This window comes from Melospiza melodia, chromosome 7, assembly GCF_035770615.1.
Source record: "Melospiza melodia melodia isolate bMelMel2 chromosome 7, bMelMel2.pri, whole genome shotgun sequence".
Classification (NCBI taxonomy): domain Eukaryota; kingdom Metazoa; phylum Chordata; class Aves; order Passeriformes; family Passerellidae; genus Melospiza; species Melospiza melodia.
The window spans coordinates 29,137,992-29,149,543 of record NC_086200.1 but is presented as its reverse complement, the minus strand read 5'-3'; the positions used below and the strand labels follow the sequence as shown (position 1 = coordinate 29,149,543).

General features: G+C 60.2%; 1 protein-coding gene across 1 annotated transcript; it reads right to left on the bottom strand.

Annotated features, from left to right (window-relative positions):
• Window positions 1-1,488: 1,488 nt before the first annotated feature.
• Window positions 1,489-10,864, bottom strand: WDR18 (WD repeat domain 18). The gene is made up of 10 exons (XM_063161012.1): window positions 10,655-10,864; window positions 10,079-10,189; window positions 8,059-8,192; window positions 7,166-7,307; window positions 6,499-6,642; window positions 6,247-6,311; window positions 6,020-6,144; window positions 3,222-3,388; window positions 2,705-2,773; window positions 1,489-2,442 (listed from the first exon to the last, which is right to left on the bottom strand). Exons 1-10 carry the CDS (start codon window positions 10,862-10,864, stop codon window positions 2,311-2,313), a joined length of 1,299 nt encoding a protein of 432 aa, XP_063017082.1. The 3' UTR covers window positions 1,489-2,310.
• Between the last annotated feature and the right edge of the window lie 688 nt (window positions 10,865-11,552).

The window sequence follows — 11,552 nt, the reverse complement described above, 5'->3', positions numbered from 1 at the left end:
CCGCACCGGCCCCGCACCGGCTCCGGCCCGGCCCCCCCGGCCCCGGGCAGCGCCGAGGCCCCGCAGCCCCCGGAGCGCCGCGGGTCCCGCCGGACCCGGCCCACGCAGCAGCGCCGGACCCGCCCGCAGCCGCCCCGTCCACGCCCACGCGCGGCGCGGGTCCCCCCCTCCCCGCAGGCACCCTCCGAGCGCTGCCACCCGCGGCGCCCCTGGCACGGAGGTGCCCGCTGAGCACAGGGTGGTCCCCGATACCTCTGGAGCACTGGGATGTTCCTCCTCTTCCTCATCCTCATCCTCATCCTCCTCCTCCAGAAAGCCCCTGGGGTGGGTCCCGAGCCGTGAACTGCCGCCTTCATCCCGATAAAGACCCCCAGCCCGACCCCTCCATCCCTCCTCAATCTGAGGGGCAGCTTCAATGTCCGGGGGTCCCGAGGCCCAGAGTTTTCCAGGGCTGAGTGATTCCTTCTGCTGTTTGGGGAAGGAGAGAAGGGCAGCAGCAGCAGCACAGCCTTCCTCTGCTGAGGGAGGGGATGTGGGGTCACCCTCCTCATCCTCAGCAGGGAAACTGAGGCTCAACCCAGCCCAAAGGGTCCCTGCCACCAGCACACAAACACCAGCAACAGGGGCAGGAGGCACGCTAAATTAATAAGGAAAAATGAAGGATGGAGCCAGAATCCATCTGGCAAAAAGCATCGATTCATGTAATATCAATAAATGTAATGAGTCACAGCTAATGAATTCTCCTGCGGAGCTGGACCTGCAGGGAGGGCAGCTCAAACCCTGCCAGAGCACGGAGGGTCACGGGGGGCTGGAATCCCCCTGACCACGGGCCCCCCTGGCAGGGATAAACACAGGGATAAACACAGGGCAGCCCTCACCGTCCATGCAGGAGGGGCTTGGAATGAAAACCCCTCCCCAAACACCAAACACAGCATGAGGGGCTCTCTGGGAAGCCCCATCCTCCCTTCTGCTCTAAGTGCAGCACCCCAACAGGAACCCCACTGTGGGATGTCTGGGAGGGAGCTCTGGGTTTTTTGTTTTTGGGCTCCCTGCAGCAGGGATGTGCTCCCACCCCTTGCCCCACTGCAGCCCCTGGCTCTGGGTGCTGACAGTGCCTGCTGCAGCTGATGAATGTTGATCCAAAACGTTGGGAGGAAGAGGAGGAGCAGGAGAGGAAGGGAAAGGAACAGCTCCAGTGATTAAGCTAAAAGCTTCTTCTCTGGAACTGGGGATGCTCGGGTGCTCTGGTTTTAAAATGCACTTTAAATCAGCTGCACTTGGTGTATTGAATGGGAGGGGGGATGGCACAGAGGGATGGCCAAGGGACACCTCAACACCCTGTAGGGACAGGGAAGGACCCTTGGGGTGAAGGCAACAGGGCAGTTTGGGGATAAGGAACCACTTTGCCATTCCCAGTGGGCAGCCCAAGGATGCAGTGAGAGGTGGTCACGGTCTCGTGGACACGTTAAAGAAACCAACACGGGCATCTTTCACTATAAAAACCAAATCTTTTATGTAAAAAATAAACCTAAACAAAACCCACAACCCCCGCTGCCATGCTGTGACAATACAAAAGGCCGAGTCCCCAAACACCGTGAAAACAGAGTCGTTGGATCCAAATATATATAAACTGTTGACTGAGGAGATTGGAAATAGCACCTTGCTGGTCCCCCCGCCCCTCCCCAGAGTGACCCTGTGCCCCAAAACCACCACCTGTGCTCCAAAGCCCAGGGACACCCCAGGCTCTGCCTGCCACACACATCAGGAGCCCCCTCCTCAGCCCTGGGAGCCAGGGACCCCCCACTTGTTGCAGCAGCCCCCCCAGAGAAGGAGCCCCTCAGCCCCTGCTGTCCGTGCAGAGTGTGGGGTCTGGTGGCACTGAGCAGCAATCCCCAGGACAGGGTGGGCACAAGGGGGTCTCCAAAATCCAATCTCAAACCGGTATTGAGAGAGAAAAAAAACCAAAAAAACAAAAAAACACTTTTCTGTCTGCACTGCAGGGTCAAGTAACGAAAAGAAACAAAAAAAAAGGGGCGGGGGGAAGAAACGGGGAACGAGCAGGAGCTGCATCCTGAGCCCTCCCAGCAGCCGGCGAGGCTCCTCCTGCAGCGGCCGCCCGAGAGTCCCCCGGCCCCGGAGCGGAGTGAACGCGGTCCCTGTGCTGTCCCCGCGCCGGTGCCAGTCCCGCGGCTCGGGGCAGGCCGTGCCGGCTCGGGGCAGGCTGAGCCGGGGCTCGCAGCCGGCTGGGCGGTGCTTCCCCGGGAGCCGGGCAGGGAGAGGCGGAGGGGTGCGAGGGCGGGGGGAGCCTCTTCACTTGGCTGGTTTGGTGATGATGCGAGTGGAGAAGTCAAAGAGGTCCTTGTTGATTTTGCGGAGGTTGCTCACCTCCTCCTCCAGCTCGCTCACCTGGATCGTCAGGTGCTCCTGGTCTCCCACCAGGTTCTGTGACACGAAAACACAACAGACAAGAGTCAGGGCCTCGGCTCTGACAGGCACAGGATGCTGCTCCTTCCCCAGCAGTAAACACCAAACCCTTCAGCCCCCTCCCTCCTCCTCGTCCTCCTCATTAAAGTGCAGCCCCATGGCACCAGTAGATTTTAGGGCTCTTTTCCCCTATTCCCACGTCCCAACTTGCTCCAATCAGTTGACAAGGATCCCCCTCAAAGGGTCAGTACCCAACTCCCAGCCTGGGAGCAGCTCTCACCTTTTCCCTCGTCGAGTACATCTGTGAGTACATCCTCTCTGCCTTCTCCAGGTAGCTCTGCCCAGGCTCCTGCAGGGACCAGAATGGAGGGGTTGGCAGAGCAGACACAGACCCTCTCCCCATGCCCCTGGACTGGGTTCCCCATGGGAGGAAGCCTGGCTGATCCATCCTGCTGTCAGGCAAACAGCCCCTTGGCCTGCTGCCACCGACCAACAGGAGAGCTTATCCATCAGCTCTGGGCAGAGGCAGACAGAGGCAGACACTGACAGTGGGGAGCAGAGAGGCTGGGATGGCTGGGCTGTGTGACCCTCCCTGCCTGGGGACAGCCAAGGAAACGGTGGGACAGCAGAGCCAGCCCACGCTGCAGCACGGGGCTGGGGAGGACAAATGACTGCAGCAGCCAGGATGGGGAGGACGCAGGAGGGAACACCAACGGCTTCCACCAGCTGGAGGAGAAGCTTTTCTCTGCCACAACCCCTCCTGGCTGGCTGCCCCCCTGCCCAGTGCCCCCCAGTACCTGCTGGTGCAGCCCCAGGCGCAGCGTCACCCCCTCGGCGCCCGGCTCGTCGCTGCTCTCGGTGCCGTGCAGGTGCCGGCTGAACTTGGGCAGGGGCACGCTGGGCTTCCCCTCAGGGTTCAGCATGTTGGCAGGGGCCAGCACGATGAAGGCGTTTGTCACCGGGCCTGTGGGGACACAGGGGGACAGCTCAGGCTGGACCCTGCTGCGTTTGGGAGGCCTCGGGCAGCCCTGGCACAGGACTCTGCTCTGCCTGCCCAGGGCTGGTTGGGGACCCCAAAAGAGCAGAGCCCGGCCTCCCACCACCCTGAGCTGCCATCCATCAGCAGCTCTGTGCTGCCACAATCCATGGCAGAGCTGATGAGTGTGTTAATTACTGCATTAATTACTTACCCGCCCCCTCCCAGCTGCTGTGAGCTCCCAGTGCTGTCCCCCACGCCCTGTCAGGCACAGCAGCCCCCAGCCCCCCTCCGGCAGGCAGGGCACTGCTACCACAGCCCCACCATCCATTTCCCCTTTCCCATTTCCACCTTTCCAAGGTGAAGATGGTCCACGTGCACCTGGAGGGGGCTGCCAGGGCTGTGGAGAGGGGTGCAGGGTGAGGGAGGGGACATGGGGAGGCTCAGAGCTGCTGGAGGATTTTGGTCTCTGCAGAGCAGCTCTGATATGGATGAGGGCTCTGCCATCACCATCCACCCCTCCAGAGCCTGCTCCTAAATCTGATCCTGCCAGGATTCAAGGTTGGGTCCCACCAATAGAGCAGCACCTCTGGCCCCAAAGCTGTTCCTGGCCAGCTCTGATGGCTTCACTCCCTCCTTAAACACCAGATCATTGTGCTCCATCAGTGACATTCCCACTGCACTGGCAGCTCATGGAGCAGTTAGAGAGGAAAGGTGGAGAGGAGAAAACCTCAGGAGTGAACCCAGAGCTCCCCAAACCTGGTCACCACCTGGACACAGCCCCACAGCCACTCTGGGGCTCCAGTGCAGAGGTCCTGTACCAGATCACCTTGCCCCAAGGCCTGGGGCAGCAGGCACTGGGTGACCCTGGGCCAGTCTGGGCATGGGGACTAGGCTCAGCTGGAGGGAAATAACCAAATAACCCAGCTTCCAAGGCAGAGCTGCCAGCAGAACACATCAGCCAGAGCATCCTGGGATGGCCTTGCAGGGGGAGCCCTCGGGATGGTCTGTGCCACGCCGTGACTGCAGTGACAAGGATGGAGCTCGTGTGACAGGATGGGAATTGAGGCCTGGAGGGATCTGGGGGCAGCACTGGCTCCCAGGCTCATCCCACAGGTCTCCTGCTACCCCCCAGAGTGGTGGCAGCCATGCAGGGTGATTGGGAGTAGCCCTGCCTCGCCAGCACTGCCACAACTCATCACCCAGGTGCAGCAGCTTAAATTCTCAAAGCCCACCCACTCTGCCCCTGCCAAGGACAAGCCACCCTTGGTGACACAGCCCCCTGCACCAGCCTGGCCCTGAGCCACTCTCCAGCTCCTTGGATTTAATTTGCAGCAGTGTTGAGGGGAGGGCAGAGGGTCCTGTGTGCCCCCAGGCACCCCCATGCCCAGCAAGCAGAGGGACAGTGCTGTCCCAAGGACACTGAGCCAGAGGCTGCTGTCACATCACCATGTCAGAGCCCTGTCACCTCTGCCTTGGGGAGGGAGCAGGGACAGACCTTGCTGGGGGGCTCAGGAGAGGCCAAGCAGGGGACAGGGATCCATGAGAGGGGGCTGGCTTGGGACAGCAGATTCCCCCACACTGGGAGGCTGCAGGGCCCTGCGGAGATTCCAGAGCCAGGACACAGCTCAGGGGTGCTGGAATCCCAGCCTATTCCTGAGCACACGCAGCCATGCCAGTGCCAAGGCTGCCAGGGAAACCAAATCCCTGCCCACAAGCAGCAGAGAGCCAGCAGAGCACCCACAGCGTGGGGTCAGCCTGGTCCTGCTCCTCCTGGGAAGAGCCTGGTCTGTCCATTCCTGCCTGCAGCCTCAGGAGGACTCCAGTGCCCGGCTCACAGCCAAGGCCTGGCCCCCCCTCCCCTCCTGGGATGACTCACAGCTCCATTTGGTTTGTTTGCAGCCTCTAGTGCCAGCCAGGCTGGATGGGCACTGCAGTGGGTCCCAATTAGGGACGGTCCTTGGCAGCCAAAGGGAAGAGGAAAAGGGTCTGCAGGCAGCCTGGCTTGCAGAGACTGCCCTGAGGCAGCAGCTCAATCACCACGGAGGAACACAGGGACTGGCTGTCCCCACCATCACCTCTGGGAGGGGTCTGGGCCATGCCCAAGGCAGCCCCACTGGTCACTGCAGCACCAGGGGCCAGAAACCACAGTTAACAACAGGAGGGGTAAATCCCCCACTGCTCTGAGGTGGCTGAGGCACCCAACTGCTGCTCCTGCAATTTACTGGAGCCATCAGACTGAAATCCCAGACAGCTGCTCATATGGGATTCACTTCAGGCCCCATGAGCTCACTGCTGGGGTCACAGAGCTGTCTCCCCTGCAGACACAGCTGGGGTGCATGTGGGGTGACTGCTCCCTGGGGAAAACAAGGAGGAGGATCCCGTGTGGCCTCAGTGACAGGGTGAAATCCATGACTCACTCCTGACAGAGCACAGGGGGTTGTTAACACACGGGGCAAGGTCAGGGCAGAGCTCCAGACAGCCCAGGCTCCCTCCAACGCCTCTGCCCATCCCAGGGCGTGAAGCAAGGGGCAAAAACACACCTGGAGTGCCCAGGGCAGCTCAGGTGAGACACTGGGCCTCTGGCAGTGAGGATCCTGGAGATAAGGACGTTCCTACCTTTGTGATTCATCGTCTTGAGGCACTGCTTGCTCTGGATGTCCCACAGCCGGACGGTTTCGTCGTGAGAGCCCGAGAGCAGCAGGCTGCCATCTGTGGAGACTGACAGACACGTCACCTGGTTCCTGGAATGGGGAAGAGGATGTTTAAACTCAGGATGACCCCAGGAGTGCCAGGAGCTGGTGAGGTGGGCAGATGGAGGCTGGCAGGTACGTCTGGTTCCTCACCTGTGCCCTTTGAAGACCTTCCCGTTCTCCCGCTCTGTCTGGAAGGTCCGGTCTCTCTGAACTGGCTGAAGAAATTCAGGAAGGAAAGGAAAGGAAAGGAGTTAAAATTCAGGAAAGCTGAACCCAGCAGGTTCATCACCATGTCTGGAGGGGGCAGAGGAGACACAGAGGAAGCCTCCCATGTCCTGGCAGGTCACACCAGTCCCAGCAGGGAGGTGACAGTGGCTGGGGGTGACAGCCCCACACACTCACCCAGGCACAGAGGTCGACCTGGAAGATGGAGCCATCCATGCCCCCACAGAACATGTGGTACTCAGAGAGGTCCAGAGTCACAGCCATGATCCCCACGTCGAAGAGCACGGAAAGCAGGAGCTCCCCAGATGAGATTTCCCAGAGCTGGAGTGAGAGGGCACAGGAGAATCAGGGGTGAGAATGTTCATGGCAGGATTGGAGGAACACTGATAACCTGAAATTCCCTCCTGGATGTGACTGGGAAACTGAGTCCAAGGCAGAACTCAGGATCAGCCTCTCTGAGCAGGACAGAAGTTTCCCAGGCAGCTTCAAAACAGCTCTGAACCCTCTCTGTGGCCACCCTGCCCCCAGGGCATCCCCTCCCCACAGGCTCCAGCCTGCTCTGCTCCCTGTGCACATCAGCAATGGAAAACTGAGGAGCTGACCCCGACATTCCCAGGACAACAGGGACTGCAGCAGTCCAGCCTGGGGGCAGGAGCAGAGAAACTGCTGTTGTTGGAGAGGCAGAGCCCAGCTCTGGCAGCTCTGAGTCACTGCAGAGACAGCCAAGAAACGAAGCCACTGCAACCCGGCAAAGCTTGGGGACAGCTTGGGGACAGCTTCCTGCTAGCTGGCAGGAGCCTGGCTGTGACCCCACAGGGTCTGGCAGCTGTGAGATGAGCCTCACCTTGGCTGTCTGGTCGAGGGAGGCGGTGGCAGCCCGTGCCAGGGGCCCTCCAAAGCCGCAGCACAGGTCGGTGATGGGGAGGCTGTGCCGGGACCAGACGTGCCGGGGGTCGGGGATCTGGGAGGGCTCTGCCTGCAACACGCTGTGGGGAGAGCAGAGACAGGCAGGTCAGCCAGGACAGAGCCCCACGGGGAGCTGGGCCAGGCTCTGATCCCACTGGGAACGCCTCTGCTGGCTGCAGGGACCAAGGGGGACACGGGAGCTGCTGGCAGCCATGGCTCATGGGTGCTGAGATCCCTATCCCACAGACAAAGAGCCTGGGGAAAGGGCACAATCCCTTCTGTGTCACCCAGCGAAAGAAGTCAGAACCATCTGCCTGTTCCCAAGAAGCCCCCAAGGAAAGGCTCCCTGCCCAGAAGGAGGGCACAGACACAGCTGTGGGCTTAGAGGGATCTCCTGCACCAAAATCCCTGTGGCACACAGATACTGAGATTCCTATGCCACAGGGACAAACACCCTGGGAAAGGGCACAATCCCCTCTGTGTCACCCAGGGAAAGAAATCAGAACCATCTGCTCCCAAGAACAGGTGAGACCCTCAAGGAAAGGTTCCCTGCCCTGAAGGAGGACACAGACACAGCTGTGGGCTTAGAGGGATCTCCTGCTCCAAAATCCCTGTGGCACACAGATACTGAGGCTGAGATTCCTATGCCACAGGGACAAAGGGCACAATCCCCTCTGTGTCACCCAGGGAAAGAAATCAGAACCATCTGCTCCCAAGAACAGGTGAGACCCTCAAGGAAAGGTTCCCTGCCCAGAAGGAGGGCACAGACACAGCAGTGGGCTTAAAGGGATCTCCTGCTCCAAAATCCCTGTGCCCCCCAGCCCCCCTTACTTGTAGAGGTTCCACACCAGGGCCAGGCAGTCCTTGGCCCCTGAGAGGAAGTGGCTGCTGTCATCAGTGAAGCAGAGGCACGTGAGGTCCTGGTAGTGTCGGTTCAGGATGGCCAGGAGGTTCCCATTGGACACCTGCAGTGAGGAGAAGGGCAGGAGGGAGTCAAGGATGCCTTGGGATCATGTGGTGAGGAGGGTGGGTTCTGTTCCACCTCAGGGCAGTGACTGACACCACTGAGGCACGGCTGGCACAGCCTGAACTCAGTGGAAATTCAGCACATGGCAGTGGAAGAGGTCCTGACACTTTAACTCTGGAACCCATTGATGCCAGAGCTGCTCCTCTGGCCAAGTCACAAACGTGAAGTAAAGATTTCTTGTTCACTCTTAATATTCATATTACTTCTTCTCCCCTCCCACAGGTCCTCAGGAGGTGGCACTGGGGTTATGAGAGCTGCAGGACACCCCAGAGGTGGCTCAAGGGGTTTAGGGTGGACAAGGGATCCCCCAAATATTTCTTATTAAAAGGCAACACTGCAGATGGGGAGGGAACCAAGAGAGAAAAAGCCTCAAATAAAATAAGAGTCTGCTTCTTCTCATGGTCTGAATTACACCAAAAAATCAACCCAAACTTCAATTCAAGGGGTTTCACAGACAGCACAAAAGCCAGCTCTAGGGGCTGGTTCCAGCTCCACGATGGTTTCCTCTCCAATGTGCCAGAGGGACAGTGCCATACCCTGGAACACATCTGTGGGTGACAGTGCCATACCCTGAAATAAATCTGAGGGTGACAGTGCCATACTCTGGAACACATCTGAGGGTGACAGTGCCATACCCCGGAACACATCTGAGGGTGACAGTGCCATACTCCGGAAACACATCTGAGGGTGACAGTGCCATACCCCGGAACACATCTGAGGGTGACAGTGCCATACTCTGGAACACATCTGAGGGTGACAGTGCCATACCCTGGAACACATCTGTGGGTGACAGTGCCATACCCTGGAACACATCTGAGGGTGACAGTGCCATACCCTGGAACACATCTGAGGGTGACAGTGCCATACTCTGGAACACATCTGTGGGTGACAGTGCCATACCCTGGAACACATCTGAGGGTGACAGTGCCATACCCTGGAACACATCTGAGGGTGACAGTGCCACACCCTGGAAAATATCTGTGGGTGACAGTGCCATACCCTGGAACACATCTGAGGGTGACAGTGCCACACCCTGGAACACATCTGAGGGTGACAGGAGCTGGAGCAGGCCCAGCTGGGAGCATCACAGGCAGCAGCTCCCAGCTGCAGGCTCAGCCTCAGGGATTTTTTTCCCAGCTAAAAGCACTTGGGTACAAACAAACCCTGGTGGGCTCAGGTAGAGCCACTCACACCATGAGTCTCAAAGCTCCAGGTGAGGCATCCTGGGGTTTAATCCTGGGCTCAGGACAAGACACTGCTTTCATTTGCTCAGTGGTGTGCTGGGAACGCAGCAGTAATCCCAAATTAATCCAGCAGTAATTAACCAGCAGGACAATGACCAGAGCACAGCAGGGGCTGCTGGCACCCTGGGCACACACAAATACACAGCTGAAATGTGGGAGAAGCACTGAAGCAAAACCAGATCCTGTGCTGCTGCCTTGTGAGAGCAGTGCCTGACCCCTGAGGCAGAGTCAGGGCATCCAGAGATGCCTGGAAAGAGGAGAATGAGGCAGAGTGAAGCCTCTCCCTGAATTCCTCCCACTCCTACTTCAATGAGCTGCTCTGTGGGCTGAGAGCAGCACAGCCTTTATCCCAGGATCAGGATTTACAGACATTTAGGGGATGGGGACCCTGATGCCAGGGCCAGGAGTTACAGATATTGGAAGGATGTGGACCCTGATCCCAGGATCAGGATTTACAGACATTGGAGGGACTGGGGACCCTCCCTGACTGTGCAGGGTGTGAGTGTGAGTGCCCCAGCACCCCATAACTCCCACAGACCGTGCAGGGTGTGAGTGTGAGTGCCCCAGCACCCCGTAGTACCTCCCACAGGTAGATGCTCTCGGCGACGCCCGCCAGGACGTAGAGCCCGTTGGGAGAGGCTGTCAGGCAGGTCACAGGCCCGGGACAGATGATTTTCTGCTGCAGCTGGTCCTGGGACAGAGAGAGAGCACAGTGAGGGCTCAGAGAAGGGAAGGGGCTGCAAGTAGGGACCCCCGACATGGGGGCTCAGGGGGATCTCTGCGAACAGAGGGATGGGGGGCACTTGCACGGGGTGATGGGGGTCGGAATGGAGGGAGGGGGAGCCTGAGGGTCCAATAGGGGACAGAGGGGGGTCTTTGCAGAGAATTGGGCCATGAAGGGGTGTCTGAGGACAGAGAGGGGAGTCTCCACGAAAAGAGGAGCCATGAGGGGGTCTCTGTGGAGAGAGGAGCCATGAGGGGGTCTGAGCATGGATTTAGGGGGGCTCTGTGGACGGAGGAGCTCCTCATCACAGGGCCGGGGGTTTCTCAGGAGGGGTGCCCCCGTCACATCCCCCACGGGGCCCGGAGTCCCCCCGCGAAGCCCGAAGCCGTCCCCCGAGCCGAGGCCGCCCGGGCCCGCCCGCCGCGCCGGTACCTTCCTCTGGAGCTCCCAGACGTTGATGTAGCTCTTGCCGAGCTGGGCCCCCAGTAGGTGCTCGCCGCCCAGCAGCGCCAGCCCGCGTGGGCCGCTGTTGCCGCCGCGGTAGCCGGGCAGGGCCGAGCCCGAGTGCAGCTCCCAGACCGAGCAGTTGCAGAGCGGCCCCGCCGCGTCCGACACCAGCGCCACCTCCATGGGCGCCGCCATCTTCGCGGTCCGCCAGGGCCACAGAGAGCGCGGCCGCGGCCCAGAGCGCCGCCTCCACCGCCCGGCGCTGACCAATCAGCGGCGGCGCCGCCGTGGCCGCGGGGGGCGGGGACTGCGCACGCGGCAGGAAGCTCAGCAGGGCCCGCCCCGGTCGGTGCTGGATGGGTGACACGGGGCAGCGCGTGTGCACATGGAGACCCCATGGGCACCCCACAGCTTATGGGGACCCGGTGGAGACCCCGTAACCCTATGGACACCCCACAGCCCTATGGGGATCCCATGGACTCCCCACAGCCCTATGGGGACCCTATGGAGACCCCATAACCCTATGGACCTCCCACAGCCCTATGGGGCCATATGGACCCTCCACAGCCCTATGGGGACCCCATGGACTCCCCACAGCCCTATGGGGACCATATGGACCTCCACAGCCCCATAGAAGCCCCACGGACACCCCACAGCTTATGGGGGGACCCTATGGAGACCCCATAACCCTATGGACCTCCCACAGCCCTATGGGGACCCTATGGAGACCCCATAACCCTATGGACCCCCCACAGCCCTATGGGGACCCCATGGACTCCCCACAGCCCTATAGGGACCCTATGGACCTCCACAGCCCCATAAGAGCCCCATGGACACCCCACAGCTTATGGGGACCCTATGGAGACCCCATAACCCTATGGAC